The sequence below is a fragment of the Diabrotica virgifera genome, chromosome 8 (genome assembly GCF_917563875.1).
Source record: "Diabrotica virgifera virgifera chromosome 8, PGI_DIABVI_V3a".
Lineage (NCBI taxonomy): Eukaryota > Metazoa > Arthropoda > Insecta > Coleoptera > Chrysomelidae > Diabrotica > Diabrotica virgifera.
In genome coordinates, this window is record NC_065450.1 from 230,658,299 (window position 1) to 230,682,600 (window position 24,302).

General features: G+C 32.7%; 1 protein-coding gene across 1 annotated transcript in view; it reads left to right on the forward strand.

The window, feature by feature from the left end:
- Nucleotides 1-23,310, forward strand: part of LOC114336668 (uncharacterized) — a 97,846-nt gene extending 74,536 nt beyond the window's left edge. Inside the window, exons 13-15 of the mRNA XM_028287028.2 lie at nt 673-967; nt 11,620-11,926; nt 17,113-23,310. Of these exons, the coding sequence (XP_028142829.2) occupies nt 673-967; nt 11,620-11,926; nt 17,113-17,367 (857 nt within the window). The 3' untranslated portion in view covers nt 17,368-23,310. The remainder of the gene's footprint in view (nt 1-672; nt 968-11,619; nt 11,927-17,112) is intronic.
- Nucleotides 23,311-24,302: the final 992 nt, after the last annotated feature.

Here is a 24,302-nt window from a genome sequence, read left to right on the forward strand (position 1 = left end):
GTTCGTTGCATTCGTTTTTAAGTGACAGTTCTCCATGCTTCTGTGGATTGAGCACCTCCTATCAGGTTTTCTATTGGAATGCATTTTTCCCAAGTAAGATTTTTTTCATTTTAATCCTTCTTCGTAACTCTCTATTTTTTGTTTGATATTTTTCTCTGCGTTGAGCTGATTTAGTGGCAAGTTATCTATCGTAGAGAGTATTTCTTCTTTTTTATCATTCCTTTTATCTCGTCAGAGAGCCAATGAGGATCATATTTTCTCTTTGTTGTTTTTTCGGTGTCCCTAATACTTCTCGTGCAGTTTTAGTTGCGATTCTCTTTAAGACCTCGTGTTCTCCTTCGATGTTGTTACTCATAATTGTGTTATTCAAGTTATGCTCTAGTCGTCTCTGGAACAAGTCTTTGATACTGCCTTGTTTAAGGAGGTTTAGTTTGTGTCGTATATTGTCTTCTTTACTCTCACGACGACTTGTTCTGCTGCATATCTCTTACTTTCAGTTTTCTGAAGAATGGGTTGATCAATTTCGATACAAGAAGATAATGGTCGGATCCACAGTTAAGCCCACGTTTCACTCTAAAATATTGTGGTATCATCTATCTATATGAAGAAGAAGAAAAAGAAGACAAGATAAGTGAGTCTCAGACACTAATAAATTATTTTTTACTATTATAGGCATTGATCTAATTGCAAGGAACCTTCAAAGGGCCAGAGATCACGGTATTCCATCCTACAATAACTACAGAGCATTTTGCAATCTAAAGAGGGCTTACAGTTTCGATGATCTCTCTAGAGAAATGACACCGGACAGTATTGCTAGACTTAAAAGTATTTATGCTCACGTAGATGATATAGATCTCTTTCCAGGGGGAATGAGTGAGATTTCTTTAAGGGGAGCAATGGTTGGACCTACCTTTGGATGTATCATCGGTATACAGTTCCGACAATTGAAGAAGTGTGATAGATTTTGGTAAGACAAATAAATAGCACAAACCGTACATACTCTAGACTCAGGGGTGGGCAAAGTGCGGCCCTTTATACATTTTTTTGCGGCCCGCGGAAAAAAAAGTGAATTATTTTCATTTAAATATTTTTTTAATTAGTGCTAATATTAATAAATAAATATAGATAATGCAGCTACTAATTAACGTGAGCGGCCGTGGGTAACGGCATAAACGCTGGCCTCATACGCCAGTAGACGTGGGTTCGATCCCTGCCAAAGACACACCATTTTCATTTCCAATAATGACACGAGCCGTCTCACCGTGCCTCGGAGAGTACGTTAAGCCGTCGGTCCCCCTGGGCTAGTGTACATCGACACTAGTTACTTGAAACAGGGTTAAAGATGTAATTGGCGCTGGAACTATCCGAAAGGATCTCCCCGGCAAAAATGCCATACGATATTATTATTATTATTATTACTAATTAACAATTTCGCTGGCAAATTTTCAACATAACGCTGGCAATTATTTGGGTTTCCGACAGAGTTTTGTCGGCTCCCTGAATGAAATCCACGAAATTTGAACAAATGGAAACGATATTTTTTGAAGTAGTCTGGAACTGTTTTGAAAACTTTAAATTAACGCTGTAACCTAGTAAGTGTAACAACTGACGGAGCACCAAATTTAAGAGGAACAAATATTGTAATGTTGAGAAAACTTAAAGATTACGTCCATGAACAATTTTCAGAACATTAGTTATTATTTTTCACTACTTAATCCATGAGCAGGTATTTAGTACAGAAAGCCACTGCGCATCCGCTAGGAAAAATATTCCGATTCGGATTTTTCCACAATCTTACTCAAATAGGACCCCTTTTAACAAATTTGAATGTTGTCAGGACCAAAAATGGGTCAAAAATTTTTTAAACGTTTTTTTTTTGTTTTTTTCCTAAATTTATTTTTTTTTGCAGGGAACAAAGTTTTTTTAGGTTTTTTGGATTATTCTAAACAGAAAAGGTCTTTAGTGACTTTTCTCTAAAGTTGATAGTTTTTGACATATAAGCGATTAAAAATTGAAAAATTGCGAAATCGGCCATTTTTAACCTTCGAAAACTATGTGAAAAACTTAAAATCTGAATGTTGCCAAGGTAGGTAGATATTCTTTAAACATCGATTGATGAAATCCCGAAGAGTTTTTGCAATACAATATTTAAAACTCCTTTGTTTTTTAATTTCTAATCACGCGTCCGCGACACTATTTTCCACCGTTGCATGTGTAAACAGTATGGTGCAAATGAAAGGAATAAATTCGTTATTTCGCAAACCGGCGACTTTAAGGAAAAAACTCGAAATAGGTCGATTTTTATTTTTAAGTTCTGATATTGTGGCATATATGGTATACTAGTGACGTCATCCGTCTGGGCGTGATGACGTAATCGATGATTTTTTAAATAAGAATAGGGGTAGTGTGGTAGCTCATTTGAAAGGATCTTCAATTATTCTCTATTCAGTAATGTAAACATTTACATAATTATTTATACAGGGTGTCCAAAAAATGTTTATTAAATTAAATTATTTGACAAAAAAAGAAGTAGAAGGACACCCTGCATAAATAATTATATAAATGTTTATATTACTAAATGGAGAATTGAAGAACCTTTCAAATGAGCTAGCACACGACCCCTATTCACGTTTAAAAAAATCATCGATTACGTAATCACGCTCAGATGGATGACGTCACTAGTATACCATATATGCCACAATATCATAACTTAAAAATAAAAATCGACCTGTTTCGGAATTTTTCCCTAAAGTCGCCGGTTTACGAAATAACGAATTTATTCCTTTCATTTGCACCATACTGTCGGTGGAAAATAGTGTCGCGCGCGCTTGATTAGCAATTAAAAAACAAAGGAGTTTTGAATATTGTATTGCAAAAAACTCTTCGGAATTTCATCAGTCGATGTTTAAAGAATATCTACCTACCTTGGCAACATTAAAATTTTCAGTTTTTCACATATATTTTGAAGGTTAAAAATGGCCAATTTCGCAATTTTTCAATTTTTAATCGCTTATATGTAAAAAAGTATCAACTTTAGAGAAATCTCACTAAAAACCCTTTCTGTTTGGAACGATCCAAAAAAACCTAAAAAAAACTTTGTTCCATGCAAAAAAAATAATTTTAAGAAAAAAACAAAAAAAAACAAGCTGAAAATTCGAGCATTGTCATAACGAAAACTTTTATTATTTACGTATTTTAATTCATAATATGGAAAATTTCTATTATGAAAAGTAGTTTAGAATTAATAATTATGTTTTAATGTGCAATTATATCATTCTAATTTAATTGTTATGAACTATAAAGGTAGTTTACTCTTGATCGAAATTCATATTTTTTATATACCTCGTATTAATAATAAAATTTTAAAATTAATAAAATTTTATACAAGGTGTCCCAAAAGCAGTGGAACGGTCGAATATTTTGCGAACTGAACATCGGATCGAAAAACTGAAAAATACGTGTTCAATCATTTTCAAAAATCTATCCAATGACACCAAACACCAGCCTCCACTACACCCCCCGGAGGTGGGGTGGGGGGTAACTTTAAAATCTCAAATAGAAACTCCTAGATTTTCTTGCAGATTTGGATTCGTTACGTAAAAGTAAGCAACTTTTATTCAAGACATTTTTTCGAACTGTGGATAGATGGCGCTATAATTGGGAAAAACGATTTATCCTGATACCATGGGTAAATTATAGAAACGGTCTAATATCTCGAGAAATACACTTCCAAATGAGAAACCAAACAAATTTTTTTAATACTTTAAAGTTACCCCCCACCCCACCTCCAGGGGGTGGGTTGGAGGGTCATGTTTAGTGTTTATCGATAGGTTTTCAAAAAATATTAAAAACCTGTTTTTTGGTTTCTTATTTGGAAGTGTAATTCTCGAGATACTAGACCGTTTCTATAATTTACCTATGGTATCAGGATAAATCGTTTTTCCCAATTATAGCGCCGTCTATCCACAGTTCGAAAAAATGTCTTGCATAAAAGTTGCTTACTTTTACGTAACGAATGCAAATCTGCAAGAAAAACTAGGGTTTTCCATTTAAGATTTTAAAGTTACCCCCCACCCCACCTCCAGGGGGTGTAGTGGGAGTTGGTGTTTGGTGTCATTGGATAGATTTTTGAAAATGATTGAACACGTATTTTTCAGTTTTTCCATCCGATGTTTAGTTCGCGAAATATTCGACCGTTTCCCTACTTTTGGGACACGGTTGCATCATAAATCTTAGAACAAGAAGAGCTTTTTACGAAGAATAACTTTTATTTGTTAAATTAAAAATAAAAGAGTTATAAATGAAAATGTTCTTGGTGTCCATAATTTGGGAAAAATCTTCAAATATTTTTTTCCATTAGAAGGATGTACACAGACACATTACTGGCTAGTGATTTTAGTCAATAATTTTGCCAATTCGACAAAAAAATAATTTCTAAATAGTTAATAATTATTACTAAATAATTAGTAATTTTGCCAATTTCGGCAAAATTCTCAAAAAACAAAAAAATTACCTTCTACAATCAGTAGCCAGTTGTGTCGAGTTTAGGGAACGACTAGGTATACATAATATTTTAATTTTATAGCAAATGGAACAGTCCATTTATCATAAAGGGGAGGCCGTATTTATACTGGTATAAACCTTTTTAAAACTGTTAATAAATTATTGCTTTTAAAATATTTATACTGAAATTGTATTTTTGAACATCTTATTATTATTTTATATAATAATTAAATTAACTATCAAATGTCATTGATGTTTTATTAGTACTTAATTTAAAATTTAGTTTGACATGCACGAAGTGTCAAACTCAAATGTAAATAACCTATGCTTGGCAAATCGAGATTTAAAAAAAAAGTAGCCTACTTCCTAATCAACCATTTGAGCTGACGTTTAGTGCGTCTGTAGGAGATAACCGGATTGTGACGTCACATTTTAGACTTTGAGGTCGATTATCTCGAAGACGGTTAGATATATCGAAATGCCGTTTTCAGATTTGGATTCAGAAGGCAAAACTACATAAGAATCCATCGATACACCTGCTCTAAGTATTGCAGGAGCGGCAACGCAATAACACACAGACTTTTGCAATTTTATAAACGAAAAGTTTTCGTTGAAAACGTTTAAAAATTTTTGAACCACTTTTGGTCCTGGCAACATGCAAATTTGTTAAAAGGGGTCCTTTTTGAGTAAGATTGTGCAAAAAATCCGAATCGGAATATTTTTCCTAGCGGATGCGCAGTGGCTTTCTGGACTAATTGTGCAAAAATGTTTTGCAACTAGTCAACGCCAACGTCATTTCAATTATAACTAATATTGTTAATAACTGATATTCGGTAACTATTGTAATATAGTTAACGAATATTGCTAATATTCGTTCAATAGGATTAAATCATCGTGCATATTTTGATACCATTTAATTATTTCAAAGAAAACAAAAACAATGAAGGGAATCTAAGATTTTTCAAATTTATAACTTTGTTTATTTTGATTTAAATGACGCGTGTTGCATATTACATATGATGCGTGTTTACATCTATTTAAGCACGGGATTTCCCTTCAAATATTTAAGTAACTAATAGCAATGTGAAAATAGACTTCACTATTTTATTTGGGAATAAGCCACAACTTAAGTTTGAAATTAAATTTATTAGACGTTTCCATTTCCACTTCGGAAATCGTTATCAAAATACAAAACATTAATAAATTAAACTAATTAAATAAATGCTTGATTTATTAATGTTTTGTATTTTGTTGACGATTTCCGAAGTGGAAATCGAAATGTCAAATAACTTTAATTTCAAACTTAAATTGTGGCTTATTCCCAAATAAAATAGTAAATTGCATGGATTTCACAAGGAAATAGCTTCAGAAAAATATTAGGGAAAAAAGAAATAGGTTCAGAGATAAAATAAAAATAAATAAATATATACCTACACACATATATTTGAGGGAAATTCCATGCTTAATTAAGTGCGAATGCTGTTTAGGGGGAGGGGTACGGTTTGAAAAAAATTTTTGTTTGAAATTTTTGTTTTTTTTTATTATTTTTAATGAAAGTACATAAATAATTAAATAAATAAACTTCAATAATACTCTCTAAAATTTTCAGCTTGACCGGAGTAAAATTACCGGAAGTAAAGCATGTTTAATATCCCTACCTTCGACTCGCTTTGCAGTAGCTTAAGCGTAGTGAGAAACGTTTAACAGCTGTTCCCGTCTCTTTTGTAAATTACTCTACGATTCAAAAACATATTCCGGCGTGCATCACTTTACGATTTGACAGACAAAAACAAATTGAAATAAAAGTTGTCAAACCAAACGCGTTTTTCTCAAAACTGCTTTTTCCAAAGGCGGTGGACATTGTAACTCAAAAACCACCTACTTGACAGGTCCACCTGAAATTTTTCATAGATTTTCTTTAGACATTTCGTGAGGTAACCCTATCGAGATATATTTTGGTTATCAATAATAAATATGTTGATTTTCACCCTTTTTACAAAAATTTCCTTATTTTGACTGGTATTTTGAGTGATATCAAAAACTCAAAAATCGTTAAAACTAAAAAACTCAACATCGTTACATCGAGAAACTCATAAGCTAATAAAATATTTTTGAATTTTTTGTTTCATATGATCCATTGACGAGTTCTACTGCAAAAACCATTTTTTCTTGGAGCTGTCTGTAAAAATGTGCCACCGTTGGCTTATTTTTCAATATTTGGTCTTGAATTTTTTTTTAATAATCTGTAAATTGTACTGAATACGTTTATTTAATTTAACCATGCCCCCCCCTACCCAAAAACAAAATTAGTAAAAAGATAAAAATTCGAACATGTTAAGGTAACAAATATTGCGGCCCTCTGTAATAGACCAAAAATATTTTGTGGCCCTTACTAAAAAAAGTTTACCGACCCCTACTCTAGACGTTCCACGACCATGTTAATCTTTCGGATCGAATTAACGCCACCTCTTGATTTTAAAGGCAACTGTTATACTTATGCGGGAATTTAAAACTATAAATTTTGCGGGATTTTTGATGAAATTTCGAAGGAAATTAAAACAGCAGAAAGACAATCCAATGTTTTATCCAATAATTATAGATTACTTCTAAAGTTATGGTGGTAGGTAGTGTTAATCGTGGCTGAAATACCAATATAAACAAAAATCGTAGTTTTACTGAAAACTTCAAATATTCCAATTTGTTTTAAAAATGTTAAACACTACGGTAGCACTGTTTTTGTAATAAATTTTTAGTAAATATTTAGTTGAATGAAAATTTTTGAAAGAATATCTTGTAGAAAGATTTCTTAGATAAATACCTTATAATCCTTATAAATACAAACTTCCGCAAAATATATAGGCCCGAAATGTTGATGGCACACTCGTCTATTGGAATAAACTATTTCGAGGTCCATTTTATTGTTTTTTTACATGTGGAGAAAGACAGCAAGGAATTATTCAACGCTTAGTGTAAATTAAAAATTCTACCCATAAAAACGGAGAAAAGGTTAATAAAATTTAAATTATGAGTAAATCTGATTAAAAACATAACACCACTATAATAGTTAAGCCACAAACTCTACACTAAATACAAAAAATAACCCATTAATTTAATTGTCAATTGTCAGTTGTTAAATGTGACAAGCAAATTAACTGAAGGCGACATCTCTCTATTGGAAAGGCAACTAATTTGCTGTCTTGACTTTGACCATTTTCGTGAAAGGTCTGGCTAGGATATGTATGGTTTGTGATAAATAGTGTTCATTCGAAAAAATTGTATAGTCCATTTACTCACTGTTTCTACTTCAAATTTTAAAGAAGCGCTTAGATTGACATGAAATTTGGGATACACATAGCTAACAAATCAAATAAAAAAAAGAGAAATTGTGCCGATGTACGTTTTTGCCCTAGGGGTGAGTGTCACCACTTTTCGGGGGTGAAAATACATACATTTAAAATTGAAAATTTGCAGAAAAAAACAGTAAAAAAACGTTGTTAAAGGAGAATATTTATTTTGGACATTTGTGTTCGAGAATTTGAGCTGTGCACTATGTCTGAATCCATCAATCCAACTTTTCATGTGCTTTAAGAACGTACAGAGAAAGTGGAGGAAACAGGAGAAGGCCAGTTTCAGGACTTCCCAAGTGTACGAACCCCGCATATGAACGTTATTTACCTCTGCAGACTGCGTACACATCATATTACAGCTGGACAACTGCGAAATGATCTTTCCACACCCCGTGACCTATAATATTCGGTTCGTAAAGTGCCAATTCGGTTGAAAACAATTTAAGGGAACTTGAAATCAGATCCATAATGCTTGCTACTTCTCCACTGTTCCGAGGGCACATCCGTATGGCACGTTTAAGGCAGCACCTACATTGGATCCGTTTTTCTCCAATCCGATCAGATCCGATCCGATCCGATAGGCCGCACCTACTTTGGATCTGTTTTTCTCCGATCCGATCCGATATAGACCGATTTTCCGGCGAGGGTGCCTACATTGGTTCCGTTAACTTCCGACCACCGACCACCGACAATGAGTTCCAATGAAGATGTGTTAATGTGTTGGCTGTTGTTGGAAAACAACGTTCTTAAAAGACGTAGAAAAAACGTAGATGGATGCATACATTTAATAAAGACAGATATTCAGGACAAAAATTTACGTAACTATCCTGATAAATTTAAAATCATATTTCCTATTTTTTCGTCACAAGAATGTAAAATAATTCATGAAAAAAGAAAAAATACATTGATTTATTACAAACTAGCCTTGTGTTAACACGTATTTAAAAATATTCTCATATAAAAAGAAATAGTATACCTATATATTTACCTAGAGAGTCAGAAAAGGAAACAATAATTGTTTCCTATTCTGTGCTAGAGGTATTAAATCTTATACCTATAAATTATAAATACAGAGACTTTGTAACCCTTATATTCAAGACAACATTATAAAATATCTATCTTGTAGAGACACATATTACAAAATTAAATATTAAGATTTGAAAGCTATTTATTATTGTTGATTTATATTTATTTCATGAAATAGTTCAAACAAAAAATTAAATTACTTATATGCAAAAACAGCAATCATAGACGAGTATTATAACATTCTACTAAAAATTAAAAATTATTTTTAAACGTTTTTCTGTTTCAAAAATTATGCGGTACTTTTTGTGATTAGTGTCTTCTTCTTCTTATGCCGTCTTCTAACCCTTAAACGCCCAAGGGTGGATAAAAAATGTCCACCAAATACGTATTCCCTTATAACATATTTATTACGTGTTCCAAAATTTTTCAAAAATTATTTATTGTTAAAAAGTCGACCCCTTATCGAATGTTACTTTGGTTCTACCGATATTTTTAAAAATAAAAGTAATATCTTGAATTTAAAATATGGGCGGGCACAAAATGTCCACCCTTGGGTAAAGGTTTCTACATAATTTTTCATTGCAAAAACTGAATGCACATAATAATCGACGCATAATTACATAATCGACATAATTATTCGCCACACTAATGAGGACATAAAGGAAGAATGTAGAAAAAATCGACAAGTCTGAATTACTGGCTTTTACTGGTATTTTAATTTTGATGTACATCGTAATTTAGTTGTAAGGTTTGTACATCGTGTAACAAGTAGTTCTTTCAAGGACCACAGACTCAGTAAAACACAGGTTAAAATAAAGTAAATATATTTAAGATAATTTTATACAGTTTAGAACAAATAAAATAAAATACAATTCCATCATCTGCAGGAAAAAAGCAAAGGAAAATTAAACTTTATTAAAATCATCCGATCATAATAGCAACATTAAAATAATTTGATAAACAATAAATACAGTAACAATCTCGCTACGTTAAATCAACATAGCCGGAGTCACCGCATTTCACTTCAATGCGGGACGGTTGAACAGCGACAGGCGGTCGCTCGTTCCTCGCTACTACCGCCCACTGCGATAACGGTCATAACACTCCACGTCACTATTGTGGCGTCCGCCTAGGCATAGTCCCACCTCACATACGGTGAATCTTTTGCCAAGCCAGCTAATGCTAGTTCAATACGCTAGCAGCAGCTGTTGAGCCATGGTTAGTTCAATACGCTAGCCACAATTGATTTTCTCATCCTTCTGGCTCGCCTTAAATATGCCCTCGCTGTCACTACTCCTTCGATTTCCCCCAGCGGTGCTATGCGCCAACTCTGACACTCCTCCGGTCGTCTCTGGTAGAGCAGCTCATCGCTTGGCGAGGTATCATATCGTTACAATCGTTTATATTAATATTTTAGAAGATCCTGTGTTTACTATGCATAAGATTCTTAAGTTTAATCCATTTCTAACATTTGTAAGAACACTTCGAGGTAGACATTTTTTACCTACCCTTGGGTACTTGGAACCTATAAAAGGTTAGGCGTTGAAGGGCTAACGAAGGTTGGCGATCACTTTTTTAAACGTTTTTTTTTTCTTTTGCAACCTGAAATATCTGTTCAACACTGAGTCAATCTCTGATATTCCTCAGCCAAGATTTCTTCTTTGATCCCAAGCCTTTTTCCCCTCTACTCTTCCTTGCATGATGACGTGTAGTAGAGAGTATTTATCGTTACGAAGTATGTGGCCCAGATACGATGTTTTTCTTATTTTAATTGTGTTCATAAGCTTCCTGCCATGTCCAATTCTTCTTAACACTTCTTCGTTTGAGACTTTTGCAGTCCAAGGAATTTTAGAAATACGCCTATATAGCTACGTTTCGAATGCCTTCAATTTTGTTACGGATTGTGCTTTTAGAGTCCAAGCTTCTAGACCATATAGTAGTTGCGACCAAACATAACATTCGACGATCCTTAATCTAATGTCCATACTCAATTTCTTATTTGTAAACATTGACTTGAATTTTATAAATCCTTTTCGAGCTATTTCTATTCTGACCTTTATCTCCTCACCTTGATCTAATTGTGAGTTTATAATTGCTCCTATTTTCTATTCTTATTATTTATACTTCTCGACCCTTTGTATCGATTTACCCTCCAATGTCAAATGTATGTTGTCAACCAACAGGGTTTTTTGAGATCACCATGAATTTGGATTTATTTATATTAATTATTGTTAATCCCATCTTTTTGCTTTCTCTGTTAGTGATATCTAGCAGACTTTGTAAATCATATATATTCTCTGCAATGATTGCGGTATCGTCTGCAAACCTTATGAATGAATGAATGAATGAATAAATGAATGAATGAATGAATGAATGAATGAATGAATGAATGAATGAATGAATGAATGAATGAATTTATTTAACTAATTTACACAATTACAAGGTTTGTAGCAAGTCAGTCTTCAATGATTTAAAATAAACAAGTAAAAACCTATTTATACATAAAATATTAGAATATACCTAAAATACACAAAACATACATAAAATATACAAATAATATTTTCACATACAAGTATATCACAAATGTTATGTTATTAATGATGTTCCATCCAAATCCTTACACCTTCAATTCTTTCCTATAGTGCCTCCTGAAATATTAGTTGGGAGTACACATTGAATAATTGTGGCGACAGCACGCATCCCTAAGTAATATGTTTTAACTAGTTACTTACATATTTTTTAGGTTTGAAAATGAAGATCCGGTGGTGAGATTTACAGAGCACCAGTTAGCAGAAATCCGTAAAATAACTTTAGCCAAAATCCTTTGCGACAACATGGATGTAGAAGGTTACATTCAAAGATACGCCTTCGACCTTCCATCGAATTTCTTGAATCCCCGAGTGCCGTGTCATTCTTTGCCTTCCATCAATCTCCGCACTTGGAAGGAGTACAGTAACGATCAAGGATGTCTAATAGGAACGAAATATGTACGCGTAGGAGACACCAGTTTTGTTAGTCCCTGTACCAGCTGCATTTGTACCGTCCAAGGTGTAAGTATCATGCAACTTCTTCTTCAAGTGCCATCTCCGTGACCTATTTTGACCTTCGAAGCAGCTGCTCTGAACAGTTGCCATGAGCTGCAACAAAACCATTCATTCTCTCAGGTTCTTTAACCAGGAATAGCGTCTTCTTCCTACGGAATTCTCCTACCCTCTATTTTTCCTTGAATTATGAGTCTCAAGATGTTATATCTTTCGCCTCTCATCACATGTCCGAGATATTGCAATTTCTTTTCTTTTATTGTGTTTTCATTTCCCTCTTTCTGCCTATTCACCTTAAGACTAAACAGTAGCGCGTCATCAATATTTTTGTTTTTCGAAAGTTTCAGATCACTTTCAACAGTGAGGCAACAGTGCGTCGGTAATACAGTCGGTGACAGTGACATACTATCAAAAACAGTAGTTGTTAAGGTACCAATGGTATTATAAGGATAATAACGCTTGAGGTTAATGGTGTATATACGGAGGGCTTTTGGCCCGAGGGATATACGTTGACCGAAAGCGTTATTATCTATAATACCCGTGGTGCCTTCAACGTTTAATGTCCGACTACATTATTCTTTATATGCAAAAAATTTGAATGAATTTTGAATTAATTAGTTTTAGAACAAGTGCATTTACCAGCAATAGTCGTAACGTAATTGTGGTAACCATAGTTTTAGTTAGGTTGTTATTTGTCAACTTGACAGTATTTAACTAGTTATTTAAATTTAATGCCCTAGGGCGTTATTTTTCTAAATAATGCCCTAGGGCATGATATCATACTTAACTGACTTCGAAATCATGTCATTATTTCTCAAATAATATACCAGTCGGACATTATAATTATTAATTACTCGTAGGCGAGCCAAATGATGCCAAGTCAGTCACGTTCGATTTCTTGTTATAGAAAATCGATTTTTAGTAGATCCAATGTGACACAAAATCTAGGCATGGAATAAAAAAGTTTATTTAAAGAAAGTGTATTTTTTTGTTCTTCATGGCGGTACAGACTCCTTTTTGTAATATTTTATTTAGTTATATAGTAATTTCCACATACTAATATATTTCTCAAATTGGGCTCTGTACCACCATTCTTTATTATATTACGAATGTGTGTGCCAAATATATCAACAAAACATTCAAAATTACAGCCGCAATCTTGGACAGCGTTTGTTGCTACCTGTTGATCGCTACTGTTGCCTCTTAACACTTCTACATTCATGACTCTATCTACCCACGAAATCCTTAACACTCTTCGATGTATATGATATCCATATAAGTCCTCATTATTTATATGACGTCCATATAACATATAAATGCTTAACACTCTTCTATTATGATATCCATATAAATCCTCATTATTTATAATTATATCCATATAAAAGTGGATCGAGTCCTTTTGCTGCAAGGTACGTCAAGTGTGTGCGGCGCAGCATATAATGCTCGTTTTATATGTAATGATTATGCTTCAAAAGAACTGTATCCACTTTTATATGGATAATATATACATAATGAGACTATGAAGCCCCAAAAATTTTAATTAAGGGGGTCAGACGTAAAAGGGTTTAAGTGCAGTTTTGATAGTTCTGATATAATCAGCTTCAAAGTTGTTTGAGTTTCATAAATGCTAGGAGTCATTCAACTAAAATACAGTCGGAAAAATGAAAGAATACCCATGACCGATCACATCAATCACTTATTTTTTATTTACTGTCTTTTTCTATAAATAACAAACGTTTGTTATAGAAAAAGACAGCAAATACAAAAAAAAAGAATGTGTGTGTACTTTGTACGCACGTAAGAAGTTATACTTCTATTGTAATATAATTTCAACGAAATAAATATACCTACTTAACAGTTACAATACAAAAAATTAACAATAATTACCAAAAATGAACCAAAACCAACAATCTACCAACAAGGCCATCAAGCCGCACGCCAGTTACCTTTCAGATATACATAATTATACATCACGGTGACAAGTGAAATATAAAAATAGATATTTTATTATTTTACGCCCAAGGAAGCCAAATCCAAAGACAATTATAATAAAAAACCTTTTAAACCACCTTTTTCAAATTGCGCAAGTTGTATTATTAATATTAATGTTAATAAATGAAATATAAATACGTATAAACATTCTCAATTTCTTTGCAAAACGAAAATGCAGCAGCTGCATAATACTCTGGTTAAAGCGGAGAGTGCAAGAAGAGTCTATACCGGTTTCGGAGATCTTTTTCCCCTCATCAGTAAACCCATATCCTCTTCTCTCCGCTTTAACCATTTACCATAGCTTAGGGCCTTCCCGAATTGCAAAGAAAGAAATGTCACGGATGAACTAGGGCGATCTACCAAAAAATAAACTAAGTTATCAATCGAAGTAGCGCAGAAAACGACAATAAATATCGCCTCCGTACCACCAGATTGACAACAGGTGGAATACTTTCTTTGGTTACACCTCCTGAGATTTTCAAAATTTATAAATTATACAGGGTGCCGAGGAAATTAAGATGAGAGAATTTTAAATAATTCACAACTCATCTACTCAGCGTGGTAAAGCTCCAAAAAGAAAGATTCCTTAATACTCAAACAAAAGAGTAAATGAATTAAAAATGTATAGACATTCTCAATTTCTTTGCAAAACTAAAATGCAGCAGCTGCATAATACTCTGGTTAAAGCGGAGAGTGCAGGAAGAGTCTATACCGGTTTCGGAGATCTTTTTTTTACTGATGAGGGGAAAAAGATCTCCGAAACCGGTATATACTCTTCCTGCACTCTCCGCTTTAACCAGAGTATTATGCAGCTGCTGCATTTTCGTTTTGCAAAGAAATTGAGAATGTTTATACATTTTTAATTCATTTACTCTTTTGTTTGAGTATTAAGGAATCTTTCTTGTTGGAGCTTTACCACGCTGAGTAGATGAGTTGTGAATTATTTAAAATTCTCTCATCTTAATTTCCTCGGCACCCTGTAGGATTTATAAATTTTGAAAATCTCAGGAGGTGTAACCAAAGAAAGTATTCCACCTGTTGTCAATCTGGTGGTACGGAGGCGATATCTATTGTCGTTTTCTGCGCTACTTCGAATGATGACTTAGTTTGAAATATAAATATTTTGACGTTTCACAATTTGACAATTCACTTTTAACTGCAGTGCCTTAAAAATTTTAAAACACTAATGCCTTAAAGTAGCATTTTTAACGCTCCTATGGAGTCCTAAAAATTGCATTTTTAACACGTTTGTAGAAAAATATATTTAAAAACACTAATACAGTCGGGAAAATGAAAGAATACCCACGAACGAACATATAAAACACGCTGTATTTTCCTGTCACCGTATCACAAAGAAAATGACCCAGCGCAATTACATGTAATTATAATTATTACATGTACTTGCGCTGGCCAATTTTTTGTGTGACACGGTGACAGGAAAATACAGCGTGTTTTATGTGTTCGTTCATGGGTATTTTTTCATTTTTCCTACTGTATATTCTTTCCACACCTTTTCTGGACTCATACATACATAAATTAAAACATTTTGAAGCATAACTTCAAAAATATAATATGAAAACTATTTAAAAAGGCAGTATAACTATTAACTAACCTTTGTTGTTTCTCTTCCCACAAATTTTAATACGCAACAACCATACATAACCAAACCGTCAACCGTCCAAACCACAGCTGCGCTACAGCTGCCATATTGGATAATTTTTGACATGTCATTTGAACATCCAATCAGAATAAAGTTATAATGCGCATGCGCCGGGATCGTAGGTTTTAACATATAAAAATTCACCCTCATATCGCTCGTAAAGAAGTATAACTTCAAAAAGTGATTGATGTGATCCTTCATGGGTATTCTTTCATTTTTCCGACTGTATGTCTAGTGTACAATGTTCTATAAACTATAAAATGATAAAAATATAAGGGTGTATTATATTATTACTCGTACTATATCCTTTCTTTTTTAAATTATTAAAAAAATGTACTTGAATCGGTACATGTTGTTCATAAATGTTACTGGTAAACCGGTTCAAGTGCATATGTTAACTATTATATTAATCATTTTTATCCCAGCTATTATCCACAGTGTAACTACAACAGGCACGTTGCATAATACTTAATTAGTCTTCAAAATTTGGTACAAATCTAATATTTATTTAGGTACTTGAAATTAATCCTGTATTAACATGAAGTTTTTACTGAATACTAAAAATAGTTTTGTGGTAAAACGGTTTAAGCGCACTTAAACCCGTTTACTACTACTTGTTTTTACAGACTACTCAAAATAGTTTTGTGGTAAAACGGTTCAAGCGCTCTTAAACCCGTTTACTACCATTGCATAATGCAATTATTTTCATTAAATTAAATGTAATGGCGACAGATGACGACTGTAGGGCGAAATATGCTTGAATCCTTTTACCACCAAGTTATAATACCATTTAATTATGCGAATCTGTACTTCGAGCATATTTTTAGAATAGTGCACTTAAACTCTTTTACTTCTAACCCCCTCAATTTTAATGCCTCCAAGAACAGGCCTAGTGCCAGTGTGTAACTGTAAAAATTGCTCTAAAAACGTATGTGGATGTAGAAGCCAAGCTAAGATTTCCTGTATGCACTAAAAGCAGATGTTTGTAGAAGTATGTAGTATTAATAAATAGGAAAAACTTCATTTTTTAAGTTATATTTTGGAAATCATAGTTTTTCATGTTATTTTGTTCTCATTTAGTACAAAAATCGAAAAAGAAAAGTAAATAGAATGAAAAGTGATACGAGGCACTTTATGATGATTTAATTATAAGAATTATATGATAAATTGGTATAGTATATGATAAAACGTATACATTTATAAATTATAATTTGTATCGAAAGATTGGCGCGCGAACCTCTTCGCTGTGAGCCATCTTGCGCATCAGGGCGCGCTATTAATACATCTATATGTCGGTTAAAAATAAAACTACAAACATTTTACTAAGCTCAAAATGTTCCTTTTGCTTAAAACTCTTATAAACAAATTAATATACAAACGTGGCAGTGGCTCGCGACTGTCGCTCGTCTGGAATGGCACGTTTAATTTTCACAAGAATTTACGGCTAACTACTTTGTGGCGCCACAGGGTAGTGCTGCAGAGTGGTTCGTCTCTTTCTGGGGTCAAAGTGCCACTAGTTAACATATTATTTTAATTATTACAGGCAAATTGTGCTTCTCTCAAAGTAACGGACTGTCACAGACTGCTTAGATTCTGGTCAAGGGAAGCTGTTCTAAAGGATGAAGTGTGCACTGCGCAATGCGGATTTTTACTTAGAGAATCAAGCCCTTCGTCATTCCGAAGGTTCAACTTACATACGCCAAACATCGCAAAGGACCATCTTTCGTTTATCATTGCACAAAATTTTGATCAGTCAAAAGATTTTGTAAATGAATTTTCACATTTGTTGAAAAAGTAAGACAAACTATATTATTATGTCGATGAGTTCAAATTCGTTTGTCAAATCTAACAGAATTGATTTTGTGTTACAGAATTACATCGGTTCCTTTTAATGAATATTTAGTCCAGTGTAGAAAAAAAAACGAGAAAAAATCAATACAAGTACCTATTTGAAGGTGCTAAATCGTAGGGAGATATAGTTAATTAAAAATACATACAGAGTTACTCGTAAACCAACCCCATTTTTTATAAACAAAGGCCAAAGTCCGAAAATATTGTTTTTTGCCTGTAGCATTTTTTGAAGTTATACTTCTTTACGGGCGATATGAGGGTGAATTTTTATATGTTAAAGCCTACGATCCGGGCGCATGCGCATTATAACTTTGTTTTGATTGGATGTTCAAATAACATGTCAAAAATTATCCAATATGGCAGCTGTAGCACAGCTGTGGTGTGGACGGTTGACGGTTTGGTTATGTATGGTTGTTGCGTTTTAAAATTTGTGGGAAGAGAAAGAACAAACAAAGGTTAGTTAATAGTTATACTGCCTTTTTGAAGTTATACTTCTTTAGGCGCGATTTCATTGAGGGTGAAATTTTAGTAATCTGCGCACACAGTCAGTATGGAGTTCGTTACTAAATGTTTTAATTTATGTATTTATCAGTCCAGAAAAGATGTGGAAAGAATATATTAGTGTTTTTAAATATATTTTTCTACAAACGTGTTAAAAATGCAATTTATAGCACTCCATAGGAGCGTTAAAAATGCTACTTTAAAGCACCGGTGCTTTAAAAATTTTAAGGCACTGGCACTGCATTTAAAAGTGAATTGTCAAATTGTGAAACGTCAAAATATTTATATTTCATTTAGTAACATTAATAGATATTAGTAATACCTATTTACGAAAATTTCTTCTAAAATTTAGGAATATATTAGTTTTATAATACATTTAAGTATGTAGTAATTTTCTTTACAATTTTTACTTACCAATTTGTTTTGTTTATATCTAATATCGCCGTTGTCTAGCAATTGTCTGCGTAGATTAGCGGTATGTGTATTTAGCTACGGACATGTTAGTACTTAGTTCGATTCCCACATAAGGAATTTTTTTTTGTTTATTATTAATGGTTATTAACATCTTAGACTATTATTATATGGACTTATGAATGATTAAAAATAATTAAAAATAATTAAAATAATTAATCGGGATATTGCCCAACTATTTACCGGGTTGCAAATTTATAATAATTGCCTATTTCAAAATGCACTTTTGAAATGAATTTTTCTTATGCACAAATGCAATTTCAGATTTCTTATTCATTACAATAGTTCACAAAATTTCCTGACATTCTCACGAATCCAACGCACCAAACTGCATTAAAATCCGTCTTACTGCGCCAAAAATCGAGAGTAAGGCCTTTTTTGTGCTTCAATGCCTCGACTAATTCGGCCAGAGATCGAGAGGTCGTGAGTTCGAATCCAGTGCAATCCTATACTTTTTTTTATTTTTTTGAAAGCGGTAAGCACAAAATTAGTTTGGTGTTTAACAAAAAATTAAAACAAACTGTTTAAAGTATATTTATTTTTAAGAAATCATATAATAGAAGTATAACTTCTTACGTGCGTACAAAGTACACACACATTCTTTTTTTATCATATTTACAGCAAAACTTGTATTATAAAAGTTGTGTATCATGAAAATAAGATTGATTTTAATTTTTAAAATAAAATCCATAAGTAATTAACCGAGATAATTGCAAAAAAACAAGTTTTTTGCACTATTTTGTAAATGTTAATAACTTTTACCAAATAGGCCGTAAGGAACTTATAACACCTTAATAATGAGGTCATTATGTGCCTTTTATAGTGTGCAAAATTTCAAGAAGATCGGTTTGTTAGTTTACAAATTACGTTAAATACATATTCCAGACATTTGTTGTTGTAACAGAGTTTTGTTTAAACAATTATTGTTGAAAAGTGCAATGGGTTCTTAAATACTCAGAGTACTAAGAAAGTTGAAAAACAATATATTTATTATTTAAGTATTGTTAAACTAGTCGTTTATTAAATATAATGAGTTTTTTCCGTATAAACAATTAGAACAAAAGTCAACGTTTGGTCAATGGTTTACATTGTTATTTTCATGATGAACAATAATTATTTATAATTATTATAATTAGTTGTAACAAAAAGCTGGTAAAAACACACATTTTGAAAAAAATCTTTCTACGACCAATAATAGCCAAGTTATAATACTTTTTTATTGAAAAATCACAATTTTGCGAAAATAAGTTATTCTTTATAAAAGTTCTGCATGGTCTAACGCCTAAGATTCAACCATCAGATATAAAATTTTATCAATAATATACGAGGTATGTCAAAAAATATGAATTTCGCTCAAGAGTAAAGTACCTTTATTTTTCGAAGTATTGAAAATTCTTATTATAAAAAGTTGTTTGGAAGTAAAAACTATGTTTACCTCTGTATGTAATTTTAACAAACTATATCCCCCTAGGACTTAACACCTTCAAATACATGTATTGATATTTATCCTGAAGTCGCTCATTTTTTTTTTCTACACCGGTGAAATTGACAAATAACGGGGAACTAATGGCATGATTAAATTTAGTTTAAAAAGTGTTTGTATATATTTATATAAGTATATATCTATTAATAATTGTATATGTATCTATTAATAATTGTAAAATACTCAAAGCTGTGATGATTTTTACTAAAAAAAACTAGAGCGTTGCACTTGCTAAGTGCCGACAAAAGTGAATATTTCTTATAGATTCGATTATATTCGGTTCGATGTAATTCATTTTCATTCGATTAGATTTAATTTTATTTAATATATAGTATGCCTATAATTTAATATATACAGAGAGGGGCAAATTATAAATTAAATTTATTTTCTCTAAAACGGACGCTTTTGGAGAAAAATCCCGTAATCAGGTCCATTTTATATTTAAATTAAAAGTTTTTGGTATACAGGGTGTAACAAAAATACAGGTCATAAATTTAATCACATATTCTTGGACCAAAAATAGTTAGATTTAACCTAACTTACCTTAGTACAAATATGTACATAAAAAAGGTACAGCTCTTTGAAGTTACAAAATGAAAATCGATTTTTTCCAATATATCGAAAACTATTAGGGATTTCTTATTAAAAATGGACATGTGGCATTCTTATGGCAGTAGTATCTTAAGAAAAAATTATAGTGAAATGTGGACACCCCTTAAAAATTTTATGGGGGTTTTGTTCCTTTAAACCCCCCCCCCCAACTTTTGTGTACGTTCCAATTTAATTATTATTGTAGTAAAATTAGTTAAACACAATGTTTCAAAAACTTTTTTGCTTCTTAGCACTTTTTCGAAGTCAGTTTTTATCGAGATATTTTGAATATTTGTTAGATCCACCACATATTTATGTATATGGTTAAGTACGATTATGGGACTTGGTAATAATATGAAAATTTATTATTTATGATTTACATTTTTAGGTATATCTTGAACCATAGTAAAAAGAAGCCACATCTCGATAAAAGGTGGCTTATCGAAAAATTACAAAGAGGCAAAAAAGTTTTAAAAACACTGTGTTTAACTATGTAATGATACATCGATACGCCGAGCGCGCATCAACTCTTGGAACCGAGCGATTCTCTCAAATCGCGCAGATGCCCCCACTAAGTTCCACCTCTCCGAACCAACACCAGCAGAAGGATATTTAAGAGCACCGCAAGCGACGATCCGACAGTCCTGAACGACCGTTCTGGGCTCCATAACCAGCCAAGCTAAGTGAGCGAGGCAGGCCGACCTGAGTCGCGACGTGCACCGTATTGACGTGATTCGTAAACTTAGGCAGGCCAACTCGAGACGCAAGGTGTACCGAAGTGAGACGCCTATCCGGAGGAGGACTTCGCTGGGACAAAATAAAAAATTGAATTATTATTTTGACTTATTTTGTACATACTTTAGAATTAATAGATTTGCTTTATTTTCAACCTGTGTGTTACTGAGTCTGTCGTCCTAAAAGAAATACCACGTTACAACTAATGGTACCACAGTAATAGTTTAATTGGAACGTACAGAAACATTTGGGGAATTTAACGACACAAATCCCCCATAATTTTTTTATGTTAACATATTATTAAAAAAGAAGCCGCATCTCGATAAAAACTGCTTTATCTAAAAAATACTAGAGATAAGAAGTTTTGAAAATATTAAATTTAACTAATGGTAATAATAATTTAATTGGCAAGTATACACAAAAGTTTGGGGTGGTTTATGGGAACAAAACCCCATAAAATTTTTAGGGGGTGCACAAATTTCACTATAATTTTTCTCCAAGATTTTCCTGCAATAAGAATGCCACATGACCATTTTCGATAAAAAATCTCTAATAGTTTTCGATATATTCCAGAAAATAGATTTTCATTTTGTAACTTCAAAGGGCTGTAACTTTTTTTAGGTGCATATTTTTACTAAGGTAAATTAGGTTCTTTCGAACTATTTTTGGTCCCACAATATGTACTTTAATTTATGACCTGTATTTTTGTTACACCCTGTATATTTCACACTAGTCACGTCATCCATCTGGGCGTGATTAAGTAATAAAAACATTAACATCAGTATTTATAGAGGGTGACCAAAAAATAATTTTTGAATTAAATTAATTGGCGCAAAAAGAAGAATGTATGTAATTTATTTAACTCAAAATACATTCTAGTTCTGTCAGAAAATAGATGTTTATTTGGTAAATAAACATAACTTTTCGCTTAAATTAAAAATGTTCAAACTGCCAAATGTTTAAAGTGGAAGGCGGGAGGCTGTTTGAAATTTAATTTAAGCGAAAATAAATTTGTGTTTGTGAAATAAACATTTTTTTTTTCTATATTTGGACAGCAGTACAATGTATTTCGAATAAAATAAATTACATACATTCTTTTTTTTCGCTAATTAATTTAATCCAAAAATTTTTTTGGTCACCCAGTATAAATAATAATGTTAATGTTGAATGGGTTGCATATGTGAGTTAATTTTAAATGAAGTAAAGAAACACAGAAGTACATACTCACAATAATTTAATTTACTTCGACGATCGGTTTCGATCTGTCAGTTACTCTTGCGTGGAATCGATTTTCGACTTATTTCGTTTGCTTAAGCCGGGTCCAGACACGTGTAACGTGTAATGTAAGATTACGTGTAATTTAGCATCAACAGTGTGGACGTCGCACGAACGTTCACACGAATCCTTTAGCGAATCTTGGTTTCCACTCAAGTTCTACGAACAGACGAATAAGGGAGGTCGTGACAGCAGTTAGTTTTTTTATACTGCTTTTATTTGTATATACATATATTTACTAACTGAAGACAACATTTTTGGGATCCCAAATACCGGGGTTTTGTTGGTATAAGCAGGTAGATTCGTCAAGCGATTGCACGCCATACGTCCAAACGGTAAAACTTTCACTAACGCCGTCCAAACGAGAGCTGCGAGCGCCTTTTTGTTCACGGAAAAAACCGACTCCCGATGGGTCCCGGCGAGCTCCAGCGCGAATGGTACATGTAATGCTCGTAGTGCCGTCCAAACGCAGAATTCGCGTTTCATTACACGTTACGTTACACATTACATTACACGTGTCTGGACCCGGCTTTAAATGATGATGCACGGGTAAAGGACCCTGGACTCAACTCAAGTGTATAGAAGTTTAAGATACGTACCTATACCGCGACGGGTAACCGCAAGCTAACCTCTCGCTTCACGATGAGGCTTTCGCGTCACAATTGCGTCACTATTTTGGATAACGCTCAATACGATTTTACACCTGCCAAAATTCCATACCGAACGCTAAGAAGTATTCACTTCAAAAGTGGACCAATTGTACTATTGTCGTTGTGCCAAATTAAACTTAATTAAGTAATACAATGTAAATAGATATTTTGTACCTTTTCTAAACAGTGGTTTTATTATAGACTCTGGCCCAAACAACCCTACAGCAAACTCTACAGCCCCAAAACTTGAAGACATAGGCAAACGCATAGCCAACCTCTCAAAACCAGTAATAGAAAGAAAAGAATGTGTGTGTACTTTGTACGCACGTAAGAAGTTATACTTCTACACTGCGCCCCAAAATTAACGCATAATTTTTTTTAAAACCCTGGTAAATCAAATAATTTTAATGTTTCGATTTTTGTGATAATATATTATTGTTACCCCCGGTATATTATACAATTTATCGAAAAAACGGTAAAAAACGATGATGTTTTATCATTTTTTGAAAAAATATTGAAAAGGTTGTGAAAAAATTTAAAACAAAAAATTTAAAACAACTTTCAAAAATTTTGAAAAAAATTTGAAAAATTTTTAAAAAATTTCGATAAATTTTTGAAAAAATTAAAAAAAAATTGAAAAAAATTTGGAAAATGTTTAAAAATTGTTGAACAAATTTTGGAAAAATTTAAAATGTTGAAAAAATCTTGAAACAATATTAAAAAAATAAAAAAAAAAATTGGATAAATTTTAAAAATTTTTGCACTTTTTGGGACTACCTGGACAAGGTGTATCCACTAACGCCGAAAAACCGAAGAAAACTATTTCATTTTTGAAAACTTTTGACATAAAATCAACAAAGGGGGTACCCATGAATTTTTCCAAAATTAGCTAATTGGACATATTGGTGTCAATTCGAGAGCCAGAGTTAATGTGTAGCACTTTTCTTACATAAAATTTGCCTCTCGTGCTTCTGCTGTCCGCCGAATTTCTCTGCGAGTTACTGTTCGTAAAAAAAAGCTTGCGTTAAAGAGATAAATGTATCAATTTCTAAAAATTTAAAAAAATCATAATATCTCCAACTTAACCTCAAGAGTTAAACTGTAGCACTTTTTGGGGATAGCTGGACCAGGTGTATCTACTAACGCCGAAAAACCAAAGAAAACAATTTCTTTTTT